The sequence below is a fragment of the Muscardinus avellanarius genome, assembly GCF_963383645.1.
Source record: "Muscardinus avellanarius genome assembly, chromosome: 5".
Classification (NCBI taxonomy): domain Eukaryota; kingdom Metazoa; phylum Chordata; class Mammalia; order Rodentia; family Gliridae; genus Muscardinus; species Muscardinus avellanarius.
The window spans coordinates 131,018,885-131,043,173 of NC_137790.1; the positions used below are offsets into that span (position 1 = coordinate 131,018,885).

At 44.7% G+C, this 24,289-nt stretch overlaps 1 protein-coding gene across 2 annotated transcripts in view; it reads right to left on the reverse strand.

Annotated features, from left to right (window-relative positions):
• Positions 1-24,289, reverse strand: part of CLSTN2 (calsyntenin 2) — a gene marked incomplete at both ends in the record, with an annotated part of 643,893 nt that overhangs the window by 71,961 nt on the left and 547,643 nt on the right. For both annotated transcript variants that reach the window (XM_080695636.1, XM_080695637.1), the window contains one exon: positions 20,010-20,131. In XM_080695636.1, coding sequence (XP_080551762.1) covers positions 20,010-20,131 — 122 coding nt within the window. The remainder of the gene's footprint in view (positions 1-20,009; positions 20,132-24,289) is intronic.

Consider the following 24,289-nt stretch of genomic DNA (forward strand, 5'->3'; position numbering starts at 1 on the left):
CCACTTTTCCACATCCTCGCCAGAATTTGTTGTCTCAAATCAACTCACTTTTACTTAAACCAACAAAATAATTTTATAACACTTCAGAGCGCTGAGATCAGGTCTTAATATGTAAGTTACACCTTTTCTCCTACTCATTCAAATAAATAGGTAGTTATTAAAAATTTAAAAATCCATTCATGTATTTCTAATATCTCCCCCTTAATGGCCGTGGTGGTCTATTAATATCTCCTAAATTAATGGATCGAGTCCCTGGAGACACTTAAGTGTCCATGACACGTTAGCTGTGATTAGCTCTCCTGCAAGTAAACCCGGGGAGAGGCTGGATTGGGGATTCGGGAAGCGTGTTGAGGCAAGGAAGTGCCATTAAAGCCCTAGCGATGTTTTTAGAAGATCATCAAAGCGAGGCAGCAGAGTAGGCAGACGGCTGGAGGGACGCCAGCCTGGGGACGCCCACGGAGACATGGGAAGACAAATTAACACTCGATACCGTTTGTGATGTACTACCCTTTTCAAAAATTTAAGTGACCAATTGTGCTTTACTCCACAGATAAAAAGCCTTAAGTGTATTAGGGACAAGTGACTTACGGGGGGAGGAGGGTTAAGACTGTATAAAATCTTATTAAATGAACAGGCTTTTGGTGTCTTGCCTCTGCCTAGATAAGCTTTGCTAGATGAGATGCAAAAATGGAGGAGCCTTGAGTAATAAAATATAATAGAGGAGTCTCACTGGTGTGGCTCTTTTTATGGGCCATTAACGCAGATGCTCCCTGGCTCCAGGTGAGTCTGCACTGGACATCACGGCCGGGCTGGAGAGGCTGGGGGATCTTTGTGAGGTGCAGGGTCTGTTCCCCAGTTACTGAGCAGATGATATTTCAATGTTCAGCCTATGAACAGACTGCTCATGACTGAAAGGCGGGATGTCTCCTTTGTTCTTCTGCTCTTAAAGCCAAGAATCTGTTCCAGACACAGGCATCAGGAATGTGCTACATCCTGAACTCCTGAACTGGTGCTGGACACGTGGCAGGGAGGACAGCAGCCTTCTCTGCGCTCAGCCTGGGGTTTCTGGTAGGGGGCTCAGCCAATGATTCCCCTGTGGCCAATGATTCCACAGTGCTACCTATTCGCTGCTGCTTCTGGGGCCGTGTGTCTCAATCCTGGTCCCAGAGGGCCTGCATGTTTAGCCCTGCCTCTGGTAGAAAGGGTTCCCTTCTTTTTAAGAGGATTTAAGAGCCTCTTCCTATCTCCATGGAGATGAAAGAAGCACAGAGATGCGGTGATGGGTGCGGAGCTCACCTGGTCCACAGAGCAGCCAGTTAAAGAAGTGCCCTCCAGGCGGAACAGTAGAAAGAAGCAAAGTCTTAAACCTTTGATGTCTTTATAGATAGGTGCAGAATCAGCGCTTCAGCGAGAACCAGAACCTACACAATGGTAAGGAGGGTATTTGAAAAAGCCCCAGAGTGATCTCCTTGAGGAGGGGCAGCCCGGGATGCCAGGCCAGGCTTCAGCCAGACTGGCAGGGACCCCTCTGCTGGGCTCCTCTAACACAGAAAGCCCGCGGCCAGAAATCTGCATGGGGTGCAAGGTATGAGACGAACACCTTGGGTTCTCCCCAATCTCATGGAGTAGGTGCCATTTTGCAGGTGGAAAAACCAAGGTGCCATTTCTCCATACAGCTGCTAGTGGCAGAGCTGAAATTCAAACTCCTGCTGAAGTCAGGCTCCAGAATCCATGTGTTCAACTAAGCCGGGCTGTCATTCACAGCCAAGCTCACTAGAGGGCGCAGCTTCTAGTAGCTGGGAAACCCTGAATTCTAGAATCCTCCAGAGTAGGCTGGAATCCATTTGATTCTGACCTCCACTATGGGGCAAGACAAGTAAAAATCATGACGCTAATTAAACAGTGTAATTTAGCAATGATCCAGCATGAATTCCTTGCGTTATGCATCTATCTAATGTTTATACAACCCATTTTGTTTATTTATTTATTTTTGCGGAACTGGGAACGGAACCCAGGGGCATTCTACCTCTGAGCTGAGCTACACTCCTAGCCCTATTTTTTATTCATTATTTTGAAATAAGTTCTCACTAAATTGCAGAGGGTCTCACTAAGTAGCTGAGGCTGTCCATGAACTGTGATCCTCCCATCTCAGCCTCCCAAGGACCGGGATTACAAGTATGTTCCACCATTCCTGGTCTATTTTAAAAATTTAATATAATTTATATGCTTTTATTGGTGCAATAAAATTAGGCATCATAGTGAGACTCAAAGTGATACAAAAGTACCTGCAGTTTTTAGTGGTTTTTTTTTTTTTTTTGTAGTGGGGATTGAACCAGAGGCATTGTACTTCCAAGTTTTACCCCCACTCCCATTTTATTTTTTATTTTGAAACAAGGTCTTGCTGGGTTTCTGAGAGTCTTGCTGTGTTGCTGAGGCTGTCTTCTAACCTGCGATTCTCCTGTCTCAGCCTCCCAAGTCCTGGATGACAGGAGTGTACCACCATATCTGACTCATGCATGTGATAGATGAGGACATGGGGGTTTAGAGCTGTTGGATAATATTCCTAAATTCCCACTGCCAGAGTGTAGTTTTTGTGACATATGAACTTAAGGCTTTCTGCTTAAAACCCATGTTTTTGCTTCTGCACATTTTCTTCTGGTCTCATGAGTCGCTTTACTTCCTCCAGGCACACCACATGTCCACCTCTCCTTGCTTTCCCAGGGCCATTTAACTGTTAACCCTCAGCCTTCCTTTGGGAAAGGGACTGCAGGTCTCTGAGTGCCCCTGGCAAGCCTGCGCCAATTTACTCTTGCCCCTAGCAGCATAATTGTAATGCACCTTTGCCAATGCTTGCTATTCTCATTAAAACAAAAACAAAAACCAATTTTATGCTTTACTTGACAAAAATGATTTTTAAAAAAAATTTATAGTTTATGATTTTCTATTGCCAGCCTCTTAACTACTGGCCTGGGCTGCCCAGTGTCTCTCTCAGAGACTCCAGATTCACTACTCCCTGGCAAGAGAGCATACACTTGGTTCAGAGAGTGGCTTTTCAATGCTTTGGGCCAGATGATCTGGGACAAGTTGCTTTTATAACCTCTCCAAGCCATAGTTTCTGAATAATGGGGTAATTTTATGTGGCAGGAATTAACTGAGACACTGAAGATGTATAAAGTACAAAGCAGGGTGCCCAGCCTTTGAATAGTTTATCTTCTTGCATCCCAAGCCTGTGTTGGTGCTCCTTGAGAGCAAAAAGAGTGTCAATTTCTTCCCACATTTTAGAATGGGCTGGCATGCAGTAGTTGTTTAAAATGGCTAGGTCTTCTCCTTCTGTTAAATCTGGGTCTCCCATTGTTGCCAGGCCAGAGTAGGTGACGCTCCCCAGCCAGTACTCTGCATTTCCCTCTCTTCCAGACTAATCATGTCTGGCTTTGTAATTGTCTTGCTTTCTCACTCAGCTTTAAGCTCCCGGGCCAAGATGGAACCGTATTCATTGTTATAATTCCTGGAAAAGTCTCTGGCACACAGTAGCTCTCAACACATGCTGCTTCTTCCATTTAAGTTACTTCCAATTGTAATATAAAGAAAGATGTACAGAGTCACAAAAGAAGTGCAGGGCTTAATCAGCTATTATAGAGTAGGCATCCTTACAACCGTGCCCAGGCCGAGATTTGCAACGTTACCAGCTATTCAAAAGACACCCGATTTATTTATGCCTCATCTCAATCGCAACCACTCCTCACCCCAAAGGATCGACTATCGACTATCTTGGCTTTTATAGTCTTTACTTCTCTACAATTTTATCACTTAATTCGGTTTCCTTAATCACTACAGTTAAGTTTTTCCCATTAGAAACTTGCTTATTATGTTTTAAAAGTCCTTTTAAATTTACAGATTCCTCCTCCATCATTTTCTTTTCCTTATAATTCATCTGGTAAAGGGCCTGGGACCGCATCTCTCAGCCTGGAGTTTATTATTTGCACACTCACTTGTGCAGTGCACTTGGAAGTATCCCTCTCACTCAGTATTTCCTGAAAATGGGCAACTGGATCTAGGCTTTACCTTGTTTGTTATTTGTCTTGAATACGGAACCAGCTGTATTTTTAGAAAACTCTAATTTTCTTTAGTGCAAATGGTATTTTAAGACCATAATCTGGATAATGAAATCAGGAACCTGTCAAAATTTTCTGTGTGCCACTGTGTGCCTGCACCAGCTCTGTGCTTTTATAGGGGCTAGCTGCTGAGGGAGAAGATGTGTTCTGTGCACTCAGCTGAACAGTTCTCAGGCCGCCTATAGTCTCTACATATCTGTCTGTCTGCCTATCATCCATCCATCTATTGATCTATCTATCTATCTATCTATCTATCCATTTTTCTCTCTCTCTCTCTCTGTAAGTGTGCTGTCCAATAACAAAATACTTCCATGGATACTCTCCCTCCCTCTCTCCCTCTTTCCCTTCCTCCCTTTCTCCCTCCCTCTCTCTGTTCTTTTGGTACTGGGGATTGAACCCAGAAGCATTCTACCTCTGAGTTGGACCCACTAGGTTGCTGAGAGTCTAAGTTGTTGAAGTTGGTCTCACACCTGCGGTCCTCCTGTCTCAGCCTCTTAAATACTGGGATTATAGGCATGCACCACCATGCCCGGCTTTATTATCTCTCTAATTTTTAACATTTATTATATCATTAACTCATTCATGAAGTGTTTATAATTGTACTTATTTTACAGATGAGCAGAGAGGAGAGGTCACTCACCCAAGTCCACACAGACAACAAGGAACAGAGCTCAGCTGCAAAGTCAGATCTGACAGATTTCAAAGCCTGTATGTATGTATGTTTTCAGTGCTTCTTAATGAGTATTTGTTCCTAAAATATAAATCTGTTTGTATTAAATTTGATCTCGTTCAAGACTGTTGATGAACGAGGAATGGATGGATGTGTGGTTTCTTGAGGCAGATGTAAACACAGCTTAGCACTGGGCTCGGCTCCACTAAAGAAGGCTTCAACTTCCCTTTTGGGTTCTCAATGTGACACAGTTTTGCTAGATATGGCAGAGGGATATTTTTAGTATTCTGGAATAAACCTGAAGGTATATTTTTTACTCTTGGCTTATGAGGCTCATTTTATTCATAGGTGTACAGATGGGAAAATAAGAGAATGATATCACATACTTCTTCAAGTAATTCAGGTTCCAACTTCTATCTCAGTTATGGGCTCACTTTTTAGTATAGTCTAAGTATTAGGTAAAAGGTTTTCTCTTTGCTTTGTGTCCATATAGCATAGCCTTAGTCTCCTATATTTGTGACTGTAGTAAAAACCCTTGGACAAAGTTGCATTTGATGGAAAGCACGTGGCCCTCTTAACAGAAGCAGACCACAGGGGAAGGCTGATATATCCAGCTCTCAGGTTCCAGGTGCTTGAATGAAAGACAAGGAATGCTTGGTATCTAACATTGCATGCAATGCAATAGAACCAGATGTTAGTGGGAGAGGGAGCCCCTACCTGCTGCAGAGAAGACAGGCATGCTGGTCTACAGAGTCTACATAGGGCCAGGGGTGGTTCTAGCACTGATCCCTGCCTTCATCTATGGACAGCAGAGTCAGAACAGTGTTGGAAGAAATGCCAATTCATCCCCACTGAGAAGGAGGGACGGCCAAACTGTGGCTGTATGTTTAACTAGCTTAGACTATTCTGTGGAAATTGACAAGAGAGCTTCATGAGGCCATTTTCAGAAGCTGGTTCGGCTCCTGATAGGAAAATCACCAGCATACTTTGAAGTGAGGGATGAGGAATACAAATGATCTTCAAGTAAACATGGAAAACTCTTGGTGCAAATAAGAGATAACTTCTGAGATCTTTTTGGGTGCTCCAACTCATGAATACAACTTATCATTTTCCCATTCAAACCTCTAGTTGGTGGCTAGAGCCATGGCTTTCTCGGACCTTGTCACTTGACTAACTTCCATGAGCACATAGACTACTGAAATAAAGAGTGATCATTCTACCTTCAAAGGAAAATGGGATACCTACTCCATCCCAGGCTATCTTCTAGTCTTATCTTGGGACTTATCAGAGGTCTATACCAAGACAAGACTGTCATTGTGCAATGTATTCTGTATGCCCCCCACCACTTTTGGTGGTACTGGGGTTCCTGGAAGCCCTTCTACCTCTGGGCTACACTCCAAGACCTATTTTTTTTTTAATTTTTACTTGGAAACAGGGTCTCTTAAGCCAGCGCGGCTGGCTTTGAACCTGCGTGATTCTCCTGTCTCCGCCTCCCAAGCACGGGGATTACAAGCGTGTGCCACCACACCCGCTGTACGGCCCCTTTTTAAGCCTTTTAAAAAAATTTACACGTAGTCCTTCTTACTTTGAAGGAATTCCAAAACGTGTTTCCTTTGTCATACACAGTGGCAGCTCAGTTTCCTGTATTTCCTGATATTGCTTTTTACTGGGTTCTTGAAGTTCTCCCTATGTGTGTGCACAGTTCAGGAAGCCAATCAATGATTTAAGGGATTTTAGGGGAGTTTATGCTCAGATTTGGAGCTTTGTTCCTGACTCTTTATCCCCTCTGTATTAAACCTCTAAGTTTCCGGAAATTCTGGCATTTTTCAATGTTCTTTATTCCTCAAACCTGAAGAATGTGGCTGTGAACTTCCTTCCTTCTTTCTTCTATTTTTCCTTTCTCTCTTTTTAATTCTTGCATGGGTAGCTTTATCAGAGTATGATTTACACACACAATTCACTCACCCTAAGTGTATCATCCAGTGACTTTTAGTAAATTTATAGAGTTGTGTGATTGTGACTGCAATCCACTCTAAGGATGTTTTGTCTGTGCTCATTTGAAGGTGATTTCTGCCCTGACCACAAGTCCTAGGCGTCACTGACCAGCTCTCTGTTTCTATAAAATTGCCTTTTATGGACATTTCATGTAAATGAAGTCATACAGCATGTCCTTTCTGTGCCTAGATTCTTTCACATAGCATCATGTTTTTAAGATTCATCCATGTTGTTGAGCTAATTAATAGTTGATTTCTTTTTTATTGCTGAGATCTTTTTGTATAGTATTCAATGTATATATATAAAGCAGGTGTTTAAAGGGTATCTATCTTCTTTTTTTTTCCATGGGAACTTATTTTTTCATAGTTCTTTAGATCATTCTTAAATAGCCAAAGTGCTACTTGGAGGTATAAGGCCCAGTGTTTGGGAATAATAGTGCTGAACATCAGATATGCCATTTCAATAATATAAAGAGGATCACAAAATATCTATTGGACACATATTTGTGTTAGACACTATCTTATGGTTAAAGAAGTGAATAAGGTGTGGCATTCTAGTGTAGTGAGGGAAATGAACCAGTGAGCAAATAAGTATAATAATGTATGAAAAATGCTGCAATAAAAGTATTTTCTGCCCTTTACCCCATGGAGGGGAAGGTCAGTTCTCTAGTGAAGAGGGAGTTATAGGAAGGTCTATATCTGGGATGTGACCCTCGAGTACTGTCTAGAAAGATGAATAGCTAATTGGCCAGTTGGATAATGGAAGTGACTTGCCTTCCCATACCACCCTATATTTTATTTTCTCATACCAGGCAGACAGTTTCATAGAAAATGTAGTCTCCCAGTGATATTGGGAATTGCCTGGTAGCAATCATTTCTGTGAGTTTCTGCTTAGATCAACAAACAAAGGAATACAGTGAAGACTTGCTGAAGACCCATTTCTGCCAAGCTATATAACTCTTCTTAACAAGATAAACACTCAGTGGAAAGCCATATGGAGCTTTGGAGAGTGGTGGGTTTGGTCCAACCCCACAGGCCAATTACTTAAAATTTTCAGAGCTTTGATTTCAATATTTATAAAATGAAGCTTAGAGTTCCTCCTGTGACCCTTTTTCTCCCTAGCTTTTGCATATTAGGGAGAGCATCTTATATTTTACTTTTTGTGACTAACTATCTCACTTAGCATAATGTCCTCCAATTCCATCTATTTCCCTATAAATGATGCAATTTTGTTCTTCTTTATGGCTGAGTAAAATTCCATTGTGTACATTCCCATAGGAGGAACTCTAGACAAAAAATAAGAAACCACAGAAGAGCAAACAAGGCGACCCAACTGAGGGAAATGGGAGGGGGAAAAGGGAAATTCCCTAATGCACATGATGTACATTCTCAAACACATCAAAGTCAATCACTAAGCCAAACTCAAGAAGGAGGCAGGGGGAGGGAACGGGGTGGGAACTGGGGAAGGGCTAAATGAGTGATGTGTGCGTGTCTGCCTCTACCATTTTGTACCCTATTAAGATGTATGACTACAATGCACCAATAAAAATTTTAAAAAATAAAATGGAGTTAAGATTGGACTTCATAAGTCTTAATGCATAAATGAAGAGTTTATAAATTAGAACACCATAGCCTCTCAAAAAATGCTAGTTCTTTTATTTCTCTTCTTATGTAATAAGTTACTAACTGTTGACCGATCTTGTACTCAAGGCCACAAGGAGTTAACGCAGTTGCAAGTCTTGTTTGTCTTTTGACTCCATGTCTACTGCCTCAAGAAAGCTCCCATCTTCTCAGGAGCCAAAAGATGCAGGAGCTGCTTCGTAATGAGGCCCTGCTTCCTTCTAAATACGCACTGATTGTCAAGGTGATGGAGGAGGTTCATTATTTAGAGGCATAATTAAAGGGCACTTCCTTTAGCTAAACTAATGAGCAGTAAGTGCGGCAATATTTGCATGTTTAGACATTAAGGATGGAAACAGATGACTCGTAGGAGATTGGGAGGAAGCCGGAAAGGTAGAACAAATTAATCTCACTGCTGGGCCTCCAGGGTTACTACTTTGCAGGAGTTCCTCAAAGAAGGGGTCATCCTGAGAAGCCAGCCCCAGTGTCTTCTCTTTTTTTTATGGGATGAATGGCTGTCTCGTCACCAATCCTCAGAGGAAAACTGTTCTTTGCCCCCCAAAATGCTAAAACATGGTTCCTAATGAGCTGCATGTGGAATCTATTTTAGGATGGACATCTACACTGCCTTCTAAAGACCTGGGTGTCAGACCGAATTGGTTCATTCTTGTCATACGGTGTGTTGACTGAGTTTGCAAACTTTCCCATGTCATTTATGGTACCTTTTACTCTCTTGGAAAAGCATGACTTGCGGTAATATTCGGGGTTCTTCCACTTGTTGGACGAGAGCCGTGGAAAGCATCTTGCTGGGTCTCCTGCTTTCCTCCCCCAATCTGGGTATTACGTCTACACAGGGAGGCTTTTTTTTTTTTTTTTTTTTTTTGGTCTCTGTGTGTGTGTGAGAATTGGAAGTAAGTGTCCATCACCAAATAAGAACCAAACTCTTGTTGCAAATTTCCTCACTGTATGAGGACTTCACAGTGACCACTGTCCTCACCTCGTGTCTCCTGAGTGGGGGGGATTAGCACTAGAGTTGGCCATTGGTATAAGATGAGATTTTGCTATCCATAGTGCAGAAGTGACCGAAAAGCAAAGCAAACACGTGGGCTCCATGCCAGGGAGTCAGCCCTTCCCTCCCACTGGTCTCTACTCTCAAAAGAAACAGAAAAGCTAGGAGTCTGGCTCAGCCATGCTGCCTCCCAAAGACCACTCTAAGGCTCTGAAATCATAGTTTATTATTGAAAAGCTTATTTGATTTAGGGCACTTTTCTTTTTGTCTTTTTGTGGTGCTGAGAATTGAACACAGGGGCAGTCTACCTCCAACCTACACTCCCAGCCTTATTTTTTCATTTTTTAAAATTTAAAACAGGATCTCCCCGAGTTGCTGAGCACCTTGACAAGTTGCTGAGGCTGGCCTCAAACCTTCAATCCTTCTGTTTGTCTCAGCCTCCCAAGTACTGGGCTCATAGGCGTGCACTACCATGCCTGGCTACTGAGCATTTTGAAGTGTGTTGACATTATTTCCTCTTTTAGCAGTAAAATAACATTCGTTGTAATGTTGAGATTGTTTCTTTTTAACACTTATTTTAAATATGTATTAAGGGATGTCTACTGAAAACATACATTCCTTGCCTCTGGGCAGATGTACTGGTTGAAATGCAAATACTGATTTCATGGGAGTGAAGGAATTGCTGGGCAGGTGTTGATCATCAGGAGAAAGAAGAAGAGGGAGAAGCCACGGTCTGCTGTCACCGACTTGATGGCAGAAACAGCTCAAACAACACCGTGTACACATACAAAGTTATCAGCACTTCTCTCAACCACATGTACGAGAGGAAAAACACCAACTGCTGTGGGCATGTGTGCTTCTATTACTCTGGACCTCATTATGATGCACAGTCAAAATGCACCAATAAGCCAGGCGTGGTGGCACATGCTTGTAATCCCAGCATTTGGGAGGTTGAGACCGGAGGATCGTGGTTCGCTGCCAGCCTCGGCTACTTAGTGAGGACCTTTGCAACTAAGTGAGACCCTGTTTTGAAATGAAGAATAAAAACTAAATAGGGCTGAGGGTGTAGCTCGGAGGTAGAATGACCCTGGGTTCCATCTCCAGTACTGCAAAAATACCCCAAACAAGCCGGGCGTGGTGGCACACGCTTGTAATCCCTGCACTTGGGAGGCAGAGACAGGAGGATCGCGCAGTTTTGAAGCCAGCCGTGCACGCACGCTGGCTTTGGAGACCCTGTTTCCAAATAAAAATGTAAAAATAGGTCTGGAAGTGTAGCCCAGAGGTAGAAGGGCTTCCAGGAACCCCAGTACCACCAATAAATAAATAAATAAATAAATAACCCAAACACACAAACAAATGAATCAATAAAAGCAGATTAAAATAATTAGCATTTTTGGTTTGGTGAAATTTAACAGATATGTAGTCTTGGCCTTCAATTGGGAGGGGAAGAGTGAAAATCGATGATCTCATGGCTGGGAAGAGAGTGTGTCCCTATAGAAAACCAAGCATTTTGTTTTCTGTCCTTCAACAGAGGGTCTTCTGAAGGAGAATGAAAGGAAACCCTTGGAGAGACCATGGGAATCCAAGAAAGTCTTGCAAAGCCAGCTCTTTAAGCAAGTGGCTCAGGATAGACCAACACCTGTGGGAGCCCTCAGCAGGTGTGTGGCACCTGTATCCACAAGGACACAAATGGATCATCCACTTAGCATTTGTTTTATATTTTAATATGCTTTTATTGGTACATTTCAATTGTCTGGTTCTGCCCCTGCAATTCTTTTTTTTTTTTTTTTGGTGGTACTGGGGTTCCTGGAAGCCCTTCTACCTCCGGGCTACACTCCCAGACCTATTTCATATTTTATTTTTGGAAACAGGGTCTCTTAAGCCAGCACAGCTGGCTTTGAACCTGCACGATCCTCCTGTCTCCGCCTCCCAAGCGCGGGGATTACAAGTGTGCGCCACCACACCCGGCTGCCCCTGGAATTCTGCTCAAGTCTCCTCCTGGCCCATGACCATGGCAGGCTCTATGTGCTAAATGCCCTCCCGTGGTCTGGAGCTTCACCTGGGCTGGAGGGCTGATCAGAGAACAGAGTTCATTTAGGAGGTGACTCCAGGAAGGAGGAGAGCTGCTGGAGAGGGGGAGTCAGGGCAGGGGGAGGAGCCAATATAAGGGAGTGTAGCTGAAGTCATTGCTATAGCCAGTGAGGGCTTCCATCCATTGGCACACCTGATAGAGAGTAGGGTACTGCCCAAGATTGTTCCTACCTCCAGGAATGGCTTCTGCACCCCACTAGGGAAAAGGGTGTTCTCAGGGACAATAACACTATTTCTTGGCTGTGCTCACTGAAATCAGGGGGGCTCCTGCTGTTTCAGAAGAGGCCCTGGGGCAGCAAACAGCTAGGCATGGTGGTGTGTGGTGTGTACTGAAGGGACAAGTTAAGCCCATGCGAGTTTCTGTGCTTCAGGTAATTGTCTAGGGAACCTGATGCTCAAATCAATTTGGTCAACTTTCAGCTTCCAGGGTAGGCTCTGTCCAAAGAGAACGGGAGAGAGAAATTTCTAAATTTGATTATGTACTTCCAGAATCAAAGCAGGGCACTCAGCGTTTGTTCTTTAAGTCTCCTTTTTCCCTTCTCATGGTTGGTGAGGAGTGTTTCTATAAGGACACATTCCCCTCCCAGCCATTCTCTCACAGACTTAAACTGTTCTGTAGGGTAGAAGAACATGGCTTAGAGAGGAAGATGCAAAACATGTCCTTATACTGAGCCTGGAGAGGGAGAAGGCCTCATGGAAAACCAGGAAGCAAAATGGTTGATATCAGATAGTGGCCGCCGCCACCGCCGCCGCCTCCTCCTCCTCCTCCTCCTCCTCCTCCTCCTCCTCCTCCTCCTCCTCCCTCTCTCCCCTAGGGCTGTTCCTTGAAGGGAATGCATCTTTAGAGACCTGTTCTTGAGGCGCCAACACAGGCACACTGTGGAGTCTAAGGCCTGTTTGGAAAGCCTGGCCCAGGGTCACCTCAGTACAGTGTGGGGAGATGAGAGATGGTGGTGGTGTGATTTATGAGCCTGAGACCTCCCCAAGGCTCACAAGTGATGTATGAGTTTCCTGTTGGTGCTATAACAAATGACCACAACCTTTGTGGCTTAAAACAACACAGATTTATTATCTCCTGGTATTGGAGGTCAGAGGAGTGGGATGAGTTTCCCTGGGCTAAAGTCAAGGTGTCGGCAGGGCCACAGATGCCCCCACCTCCCAGAGGCTCTGGAGAAGGGGAAATCCATTGCCTTCCCTTCTCCAGTTTCTAGAGATGGCCACATTCCCTGACTCATGGCTTCACATCATGCCCAGCATGGCACGTTAGACCTTGACTTCCACGTTCTCATCTCCTTCTCTGGCTCCAACCCCACTACTCCCTTCCCTCTTTTGTTTTAGGTACTGGGGATGGAACCCAGGGGCATTCTACCTCTAAGCTACACCTCTAGTCCTTTTTATTTTTTATTCTGGAACAGGGTCTCACTAGGTTGCCAAGGAGGGCCTCGTTGTTATTGAGGCTAGTCTCAAACCTGCCATCCTCCTATCTCAGCCTCCCAAGTACTGGGATTACAAGTATGCACCATAACACTACATCCCAAGGTCTTTAATAACACATGTGAACCCCTTCTGCCATATAAGTCAACACATTCACAAGTCCCAGAGATCCAGAGGTGTACATCTTTGAGAGTCATTATTCTGTCTGCTACAAGTGGCTGACTGGGGTCTTGAGGGGATCTTGAGGAATTGGGAGGGCGTAGAGGTTAAGTGCAGATGTACAGTGGGGTGGGGAGAATGAAAGGCTGCATGAACAGGGCTCCAAGATGCTGGGAACCTGAGCCAGAGTGGGCTGTGGTGCGGGTGCTATCAAGTTGCCATCATCTTCCAAAGAAACAGAAGAAATGGGCCAAGCATGTCAGAATACACCTTTATGCACAGCTAGCCATCTGGTTACTCCATAGTCCTGATCCAAAAGGACCCAGAGCATCCTTTGGGAGTCTGGGAATCTTTCTCTGCCAACATCATGAAGCCATTTAAGCCACCTCTTCCTGCAGGTCTAGAAACTTTCATGGAGATGCCAAGAGGCAGGGAGAGGGTGTCTGAGTAGACTAGAGACTTTTCAAAGTCCCCATATATACCACAGAGAAGTGAAAAATCTAGGCTTTCTTTGCACATGCAAGTGAGAGTCATTGTATCAGGGACCCTTCCCGTATACATTATTGACTCAGGACAGCCCTGCCAGTTGGCATCTTAGAGAAATTCATTTGAGATTCTAGGTGCAGAAGAGGTTCTGGACATCCTTTCCCTTATGTTCAGAACATGCATCTCTAAAGGAAGGTGGGTCTTACTGAAGACAGTGTGCCGGCAGGACTCTGAGCAGAGGGCTATATTGCAGCAGAAGGAACGTGGCCAGTGTATCCAAGAGTTAGTCTTTTGCAGTGGAATTAGAGTGCTGACAATGCCCAATTATTTTGCTCATTAAGATGACTGGTCTGGACTGGACCGACCGTTCTCTAATTAACTCCTTGGCACTCGGCTATAATAATGATTGAACTCGCCCATTTGACTCCCCGTGTGGCTGAATGAGCAGATGCGAGTAAACTGACTTTGCATCACTCTAACACCCTGTCTTCAGCAAGAATAAAGGCTCTCACTACTTTTATCTTCCTTCAGGAGCTTTAGAATTCTATGTATGTAGAACGGACCTGACAGGCTAAGGCTTTGGTCCAAGATAAATGGGCTCGAATCTTGGCTCTGGGAAAAGTTGGGCTTGAGTCTTACTCTCTCCTTTATGTAGAAGGAGGAAGATTACCTTCAATACCAGGGGTCTGCAGTAAAGGGATAACCACCCTCTTACTGCTAAAGGTGAGGAGGGACTGTTGGATATACCCCCTTCCAAGGAATGTGGCATTCTCTCTGGGGAAGGGGAAGGGAAGCTTGGAAAATAAGTACTGACAAAATACACCTCTCTTTTTTGGTACTGGGAATTGAAAGGGCATTCTACCACTGAGACAACCCCTCATTACCCCCAATTTGCCTCAGCCTTTTAAAGATTTTTTTTTTTTTTTTTTGGTGGTGGTACTGGGGTTCCTGGAAGCCCTTCTACCTCCGGGCTACACTCCCAGACCTATTTTTACATTTTTATATTTGGAAACAGGGTCTCCTAAGCCAACGCGCGCGGCTGGCTTTGAACCTGCGCGATCCTCCTGTCTCTGCCTCCCAAGCGCGGGGATTACAAGCGTGCGCCACCACGCCCGGCTAAAGATTATTTTATTTGTGATACTGGGGATTGAGCGCAGGGACATTCTATTTCTACGCTACATCCCCCAGTCCTATTTTTGAAACAGGGTCTCACTAAGTTGCAGAGAGCCTCACTAAGTAGTTGGGACTAGCCACGAACCCGCAATTAATTCTCTTGTCTCAGCCTTCCAATTACTGGGATTACAAGCTTGCGCCACCATGCTCGACTTTAATTTTTATTTTGAAAAAGGGTCTCACTAAGTTACTGAGGCTGGCCGTGAATATACGATCTCATATCAGCCTCCTAAGTATTAGGGATAGAAGCATGTGCCACCATGCCTGGCAGCATTAACAAAAGACAATCGAGTTTCATTTTAAAAGATACAAATTCCTTAAACACACATGCCAGTGTGCAGTTTTCTTGTATCCAGGTGAGAGCTTTTCTTTTTTTATCAGTTGTCTCAAACTGGTGACCACAGAAAGAAGATGGATGGTAGAACACTGGGTTTGGTCTGATGAGATGTATTTTTTTTAATGAAAAAAATATTAAAACTTGGAGTATTTTACATAAAAATACCATTTCCAACTTTGGGACAGATGGAAATATAGCAGCGGGCCTGGGTGGCTGTGTGGCCTGGAGCACTGTGGCAGCTGAGTGTTTAAATCACCCCGCCAGGTATCGTCTGTCATTCCCTTTGCTCCCAGAAGCCCACAATTACTGGGATCTGCGACTCCTGCAGGAGAACACTTTCCAGGTTGCCGACTGGGTATGAACTGGACAGTACTGTGAGCTTCTTCAGGATACAGTCATGCCCATCATCTCTCTATTCCTGATGCTTTTCTTATAATCTGGCCCAGACAGGACAATGGACAGACAAACAGGTCTGACTTCTGCATCTTGTACTCATTGCAAGTTTTTAGAGGTGTTTTTTTTTTTTTAAATTTCCTACTGCATGCATCTGTGATCTCACTGGCCGGTTGGAGTTACTAAGCTGTTACTTAAACTATATCTTCTACTAAGTTGGAGGTGCTGTAAAACATCAGCAGGTTTTCACCCCAGCACCAACACGTCCAAAGGGAAGGTGATTAGAATTAGCAATATCGAGTCAACGATATCCAAATATTAAAGCCAGGAGGGGCTGCAGATGAACACGTCCCTCCCGTGAGTGCTGGCTGCTGGGCGTTCCTCATGCTCTTAGTTGGGGTTGTACATGACTAACTGAGGGTCCAGGGATTTGCATTCATGGATCCTAAGTAAAAATGCCATTAACATCACAGTCTTCTTGTCATGACGATGACTTCAGTGAGAGGCACTGCATTGTCAAAAGTGTTTCTTGGAGCTGCTCAGAGTGAATTTACCTGGCTGTCCCTGCGGCTTGGCAAAGGCCTTCTCAGTGTGAGGCCATGGGTTTGAGCACACTCAGCGTCTCAGTGGCGACTGCTTCTCTCACTGGGCACGCTGCGGGAGACCTACATGGAAACCATCTCTACATCACACCCTTGTTTCAATGCCCGTGAGCCATCCCGACACACTTGTCTAGTTCTGGGTCCCCTTGTTTGGGTGTGAAGACAGAAAGTAGGGGGACCCTGGTTCTGTTGCCCCTGCCACTGGCCCCGCAGAATGGCCTGGCCTGAGTTGCTCTGCTTCAACATGACACACGTGATGCATAACATGCTAGCATTCTTCACGTTTCTCCATCCCCAAACATCTCAGTGTTCTGCTGAGTAACAGATGCTTGAAGTATGGTCATTCCTTTGGGAATAGAAAGCGCAATCAATAACACGGTGTAAAAAGCCACCTGGATCGAGTTCCCACCTGCTCCTCCATGGTCGTGTCTTCACATTTTCAAAGTCTTTCCCTTGCACCCCAAGTCTATACCTGACCTGACAACGGACCTCCTGCTCACGGGTGCCATCTCGGGCACCTGGTCCTGCATCACGGAGCCCTCTGCTGTGTTCGGATGTCCCCTCTCAGGGGCTGAGTAAGAAGAGGACCCATGGAGCCAGGGGCAGTGGCACATGCCTGTAATCCCAGTCTTTGGGACGCTGAGAAAGGAGGATCACAGGTTTGAGGCCAGCCTCAGCATCTTAGGGAGACTCTGTTTGAAAGTAAAAAAAAATAAATAAATATGGCTTGGGGGGTGTAGTTTGGAGGTAGAATGCCCTTGAGTTCAATTCCTAGTAACACACACAAAAAAAGAAAGGAAGGAAGGAAGAAAGAAAGAATGAAGGAAGGAAGGAAAGAAAGAAGGAGGATTGTGGAGCGGGCTGTATGTATCACTGGATTTCTAGCACAGTGTGGCTGAGGTTCCACACATTCTAGTCCCTGTGGTTTCCTTCAGGGGAAGAGCAACTAGCCAGGTGAATTGGGGCATTTGATCAACAGATAGTCTTTAAAATGTTTAAATTTTGATTTGTTGAGCATGGAAATTCTATGAACTGAAATGTGTCTTCCCCAAATTTATACTTAGAAACACTAAGCCCCAATATGATTTGGATACAGGGCCTTTAGGAAGGCAGTGGAGGTCATAAGGTGGGACCCTAACTTGATATGACTGCTTCTTTATAGGAAGGCCAGACATCAGACACCTCTCTCTCTCTCTCTCTCTCTCTCTCTCTCTCTCTCTCTCTCTCTCTCTCTCATCTGAGGACGAGGTCTTCTGCAAGGCCTTCTGCAACTCACTAGGAATTGAATTATCAGGCACCTTGACCACAGACTCCTCAGATTTCTTAGCTGTGTGAAAATAAATTTCTACTATTCAAGCCACACCAGCCTGGGGTAATTGTGTTATGGAAACCGGAACGAACTAAGACCAGGATGAAGATGGAGTTTGAGCCAATTAAGATTTGACAGTTTTATAGGGTGTCAGCACAACTACAAACAGTTGGCATTTGAGTGATCATTCTGATCTAGCGATTTAATATACTTAAATTTAAAAATGTTTTAAAGAGTACACTCACTGAAGAAGTAGCATGGTTACAAGAGAAAGGGCTGGGCAGGTGCTGGCCATGTCCGCTGGTGGTCCTGGGCAAGTCACTGGACCTGGGGCTCCTTCCTCACCTCACGGTATCTGCAGATAGGCCTGGGCAGGCCCGAGAATGGCCTCACACACAGCACACTTGGCACACAAACACCAACGAGACCAGGCTAGTTTGGAAGGTGTCCAGTGACTCTCAGCCCTTCCTAAAAGTCCCCACTTTAGGAACAGGTCTCAGAACTGCAAGCCTCACTATATATTTATGTGTACAACCAAAGTTCCTTCCCTGCCTATTTTTAATTTCCAACCCTGCGACTTCATTTGCCTATATCTGTGCTTCTCAATCCCATCTCGGAGAACGCCGCAGGGTATCTATAATTATCTCTACCAGGATGGCAATGTTCTTATTAAAAAACTCCTCACAATATGGGATTTATTTTAATTCACTTCAATTTGTATTATATATTTTAAAACACCCCATAAAAGCCATCTGGCATGTTAGGATGTAGCTGAGAGGTAGCTGAGAAATCGCATAAACAATGTCAAGATTTCACCACGCCTGCAAGACCCAGAATTTCAAGCTCAGAGGCACACTGACTAATCCAGCTGCTATCTTTGCAGAATCCCAGAATCCAGGAGGATGGGTTATACTGGGAGTGGGCTCGGCGGCTGATACTGGACTCTCTCTTCCGTCCTTCTCCTGAGCGCGGGATTCTTGATCTTATCACGCTGCTTGGGGTCCCTTTGAAACTTTGCTTTCAAGAACGTGTGTGTCTACTCTTACGAGAATGAGAGGGAACAGAACCACTCACAGCTCAGGGTGAATTAGTCCCTTCTGAGTCTAGCCCCACGGGCAGCCTGGGGAGTTAGGGAGAGGATGGCGGTAGAAATGGCAACATATGAAGACAGAAGAGCCAGGATAATGAAACATTCAGACCCAGACAAGGTGAGACAGGTAGTTCACACATGGGCTTCGGAGGAAGAAAAGAAGACTGAGGGTCCCAGAAGCACCCAGTTCAGGATAAGGATGGGACAGCGTAAATGCAAAAGAAGAGGCCATAGCCCCAGGCAGTAAGGGCCACGAACTGGGCAGCATCCATCTTCCTTGAGCAGCACCCCCCTCTATTTTTCACTCCCCATTTCTGGCTTACTGGAATTCCTTCTCTTGATCATTTAAACCCGTTTTCAAAAGCAAACCCTATTCCCTTCAAATCTAAGCAAAACCCAACTCTAGGCTTAGAGGTCTAGGAAACACACCCTTTAAAGCTTGGATTCAGATCCGACCCTGGATTTGTCATTAACAAGAGGAACCCAGTGGCCCCTTGCTCTGAAGTCAGGAGGCTCTGCAGTGAGTCAGGCTTTCCATTTCAGAAAAAAACCCTGAAAGACTGCCCCTGGTGTTCTGTATCACTGCTTGTTTCAAAGTCCACAGGTCCCTGTTCCCCACCTATTGTCACCAAAAGCAAGGTGCGCAGCCACCCAAAGGAAGTAGGGGTGCACCCAGAGGGAGACAGAGGATTCAGCAAACAGGCAAGGCACACCTGGGCAGGTGAGGTGCGATAGAAGACATAGGGCAGGTAGGGGGAGACACAAGGGACAGAACTAAGGTGGTCGTGATTTAAAGTCCAGATTCTAAGCTCATTTTCACATGTTCAGATAATAAATGGTAGCATCAATCAATTATTAGACCTTATCTAATAATTCTGTATCTGATCACTGTGTTATACCTTTGATCAAACCTTTCATGTTAGGTCAACATAGTACTGTTTTTAAGTTCACAAAACGAAACAACCAAACCCCATTGATTGGGCAAACTATTAGAGTTTTCCTCAAAAACACAGAAGAAAACAACTCCTAGAAGGGAGTAGCATTCAGTGTCCACCTCCAAAGGAGAAGTAAGAACATCACCTTAGGTCATGTCCCTATTCTATAGATGTTACATGCTTACATATGTCTAGCTAAGATGGAGTTAGCAGCCAAGCATGGTGGCTCATACCTGTAATCCCTGTACTTGGGAAGCCGAGACAGAAAGATCACAGGTTCAAGGACAGCCTTAGCAACATAGTAAGACTCTCTTTCTGTGAGGGCATCAAAGACCCTCAGGTCCTGAGTGGAGTTGCATCTCTCCTTTGGGGACCTCCTCAGGACCCTCGTCCCAGTGACACACTGACCTTGCAGTGTCTTAGCGGGAGGCGAGGCTCTCCTTCCTCCAGAAGCATCCACCCTGACTTTCAGATGCTGTGTGCCTCCCTGAGCTGATTTCCCCCCACATCAGTATCCCCACCACCGTATCCACAGGGAACAAGCCCACTGCCCCTGTGACAGCGGGAGACCAGCAGGTGTGCCCCGACCCCTGACCTGGTCCAGCTTCCAGTGGAACTCCGCAGGCCGGAAGGTGTCTGCTTGGTCGAAGTCCTTCCGCAGGAGGAAGACCAGGCGGCAGTTATGCACGTACAGGGCGTAGTGGTGCCGGTTCATTTCTGCAAAGTGGAGAGAGAGCGATTGGACGTGAGAATCCCTGTGCCAGTCTCCACCAGAGCAGCCTTCTTGCGACATCACCCAGCACAGCCCAGAGCACCAGGAAATGGCCTCTGCCACTTTCTCATTCACAGCGGGTTCTGCTGAATGTTCTGGAACACACTTGGTGGGGCTGAGCTAAGTGGAAGAGGGAGTCTCAAGAGAGCCCACTGCACACTGGCTGCCGGGAAGCTCACCGGGCTTTAAACATGGGCCTGACTTATAATCAGGTACTGCATCCGACTGGGGTAAATGTCACTTATTTTTCTTTATATTTATCATATAATTTGTTTATTTAATTTTATTATATATTCTATATATCATTTATATTGCATATTACATATTATTTAATTTAATATTTTGCATTCTATATTATACATTTATATTATTTACATATATTTATATTAACTTATACTTGTTATGTATTTGCATTGTTATATTTATTTATATTTATCTTTTTTTTTTTGGTGGTACTGGGGATGGAACCCAGGGGTTTTCTACCTCCAAGCTATACTCCCAGACCTATTTTATATTTCATTTGGAAATAGGGTCTCACTAAGTTGCTGAGAGCCTCACTAAGTAGCTGAGGCTGGTTTCGAACCTGTGCGATCCTCCTGTCTCAGCCTCCCAAGCGCAGGGATTACAAGCGTGCGCCAGCACGCCTGGCTATATTTATCTTTTTTGCATGATGATCACTTCGTCTTGGGGTGACGTTAATGGAGCTCCTTTCCAATGCTGCTCTGAGCTCCTTTAACATACCAAGCTTCTCATGCAGTTCTGTAGGGCCTGTCTCATTTGTCTACCTAATCTATGTTAACAGGAGTGGCCTGGCTTTTAGCGGGCAGGAGGAGGGGAGAGATGGATTGTCCAGCTCTAGATAGGATTTTGTGACTCTTCAAAGCAATGAGCTTCTTCCACCCCAAAGCAATCAATCAACAGGACCTTTTCCTTCTCTGATTTTATATGTATATGTATATGTATATGTATATGTATATGTGTATGTGTGTATGTATTTTTATATGTATATGTATATATATGTGTGTATATATCTCCAGAGAAGGAAATAATATATATAATAAATATAAAAATATATATAATAACATAATATTATATATATATAATAAATATATATAAAACTTCCTTTCCTGCTTAGGGGATCTCATGTCATGGATCCAGCCATGATGCCTAAAGCCACAAGATACTCCTGATTGGCAGAAGAAGGTGCTTTTTTTAATATACCTTTATTGGCGCACTATAATTTTATATCATATTGAAGTTAGCAGTGATAGAAACATACATGCACACAGCACTTCGTGTGTTACCATCCTGATTCTACCCTCTTCCTCCTCATCCCTGTACGCGTTAGTGAGATTGGTAGTGATACCTTCATATATGGACACAACATCATTTGAACGATTTCCTTCATAAAGTGATTTTTTTCCTTTATACCTTTCTCCCCCAATCTTCTTCTACTGGTCTCTCTCCTCACTTATCTGAAGTCCATTTTGTCCCCAATTTCTCTCTAGCATCCACATACCAGAGACAACATACAACCCAGGAAACATACAACCCTTGACTTTCTGAGACCGGCTGATCTCACTTAGCATAACATCTTCTGGCTTCCATCCATTTTCCTGCAAATGACATAATTTTGTTTTTCATGGCTGATTAAAATTCTGTGGTGTATACAGACCACATTTTCTCCATCCATTCATCTGCTGATGGACACCTAGGCTGGTTCTTTGACCCATACTTTGAGAACTCGAATTTTACTATGTTTAGCACACAGAAAAATTTGCCAGCAGGCACAGGCACCACTAATGTTGGGAGAAGGAGCCGGTGGAAAGACTGTGGCTTTAGATTTAGACAGACTTTGAGTGGAGCTGTATCTTTGGGTGATGTTGAGAGAATTACTTAGTTCTCAGAGCCTCAGTTTCCTTAACTGTACAAAGGAGGAGTGCTGAATTAGTCTGCCAATGAAGCAAGAATAGAACGGTGTGTTTGATTCCCATACCTCTGGTGAAGATCTTGCCTATAAAGTTTGGGTCAACACCAATTGCACTTTGAGGGACAGGCTCTGATTGGCTCTGTTCTAATAGGCTTAAACACCTATCCCCATGCACAGGAGCTGGCTCAGGGTGGATGTCTAAGCTCAGCAGTGTAGGACATTTTCTGGGCCAGAGGGCTTTGCCTGGAACTGGTGAGAGAGGACTGAGTTCAAGTGCGTGATAATGATCCTAGAAGAAGATCAACTCTGGGAATGATCCTAGAAGAAGACAAATAGAACAGATACTTTCTTTTCCCTTTGGGAGTGGCAGTATACAACGGGGAGTGTTGGCACTATGGCAGCCATATTTGCTACCATAAAACTGAGACATGTATGGGGACAAGTAAGAAATGAAGAATGAGGAACGGCACAGCAATGAACCCGGGGCCTTGATCACACTATCTTTAAGATGACTTTACGAAGCCATCATAAAAAGCTCTGGCTGATTTTAGTCACAAGGACCCTACATCCCATGCATGATTTTGACTTTTTTTCCAGACATCTGATGTCAGTTTAATCTAGACTTCCCATTTCTTATAACTGAAAACATCTTAATCGTTACAACGAGGAGATGTGGGTGAAAGCAGCTGCCCACAGCAGATGCTCAGTGACTGCTGGTTATTATAGAGAACATTACCCTCCCTCATGATGACAACTGGCATCAGATGCTGTTTTTACACGAGCATTGCCTTCTCCAGAATGGGACCGAGAACAGCAGGAAAGAGGACTGTTGTGGCCAGGTGTGGCAGGACCAGCCCAGGCCAGACTCTCTCACCCGTGGATTGCCAAAACACCCTGGCCTGGTTATGGGGAGTCTACTTAATATTTTATGTTCCCTTTCTGATTGTATAACTGGTTTTTCTCTAGTTTCTGTTAGGAAAATACTGAAAGATTTTTTTTGCTTTTATTAATTTCATCTAATAAAGTTGGGAGTTTGGGGATAAAGAGGTGGACCAGGGGAATAAAAGATCAGACTTTCCTCTGCCAGACTTTCTTTCAGTCTAGGAGGTCTCTCCCTTCCTTTCCCTTCCTACGCCTCAGTGCTCTGTCCTCTTGGAGTCAATGCACACCCCAGAGAGTGTACAGGCAGTGAGGTGAGACCTGCCTCCTCTTTACAGCAGACAGTTTAATCCTTCCGAGTGGTTTTCTGGTCACTCCGGGGGTGTAGGCATACCCTTTCCTATTCCAGGAGGAAGGGGAGCCTCCCACCACTCTCTGCAAGGCTGATACCCTGTCATTCTTGCCTGGTGACTGCTGTATAGGCTGGACCTCTCTCTAAGAAAGCCCCTCAGGGGAAGGGGCTACCATTTTATGTGGCCATTGGTCAAGAAGTATTTTCTGTTTTGAGGGACAGGCTCTGATTGGCTCTGTTCTAATAGGCTTAAACAAATCCCCATGCACAGGAGCTGGCTCAGGGTGGATGTCTAAGCTCAGCAGTGTAGGACATTTTCTGGGCCAGAAGGTTTTGCCTGGAACTGGTGAGAGAGGACTGAGTTCAAGCGTGTGATAATGATCCTAGAAGAAGATCAACTCTGGGAATGATCCTAGAAGAAGACAAATAGAACAGATACTTTCTTTTCCCTTTGGGAGTGGCAGTATACAATGGGGAGGGTTGGCACTATGGCAGCCATATTTGCTACCAAAAAACTGAGAGAGAGAGAGAGAGAGAGAGAGAGAGAGAGAGAGAGAGAGAGAGAGAGAGAGAGAGAGAATGAGAATGAATGAGAATGCAAGCAGGAAGGCTGCATGCCAGGATGGGGGTCTCAGCAGAAGGAGCAGATGCCTAGGTAGGAGAGGATTATGGAGAGGGCAGGAACTGAGGAGGAATCATGAAAGAAGGGGGCAGAGCATTGCTCTCACAGGCATGGAGAGGTAAGCGCCAACGGAGGTTGGGTTGGAGCAGGCACAGATGTCCCAGGCACAGTGGCAGAGATCCTGCTATGTGTCCACCTTTCCCAGTTCCCTTTTCTCCTAGACACACAGTTAAACACATTTTACAGCCTCCTCACGGTTGGGTGGAACACCGTGACTGTGACCAAGTTCTGGCAAGTAAAAGGTGATTAGAAGTGAAATA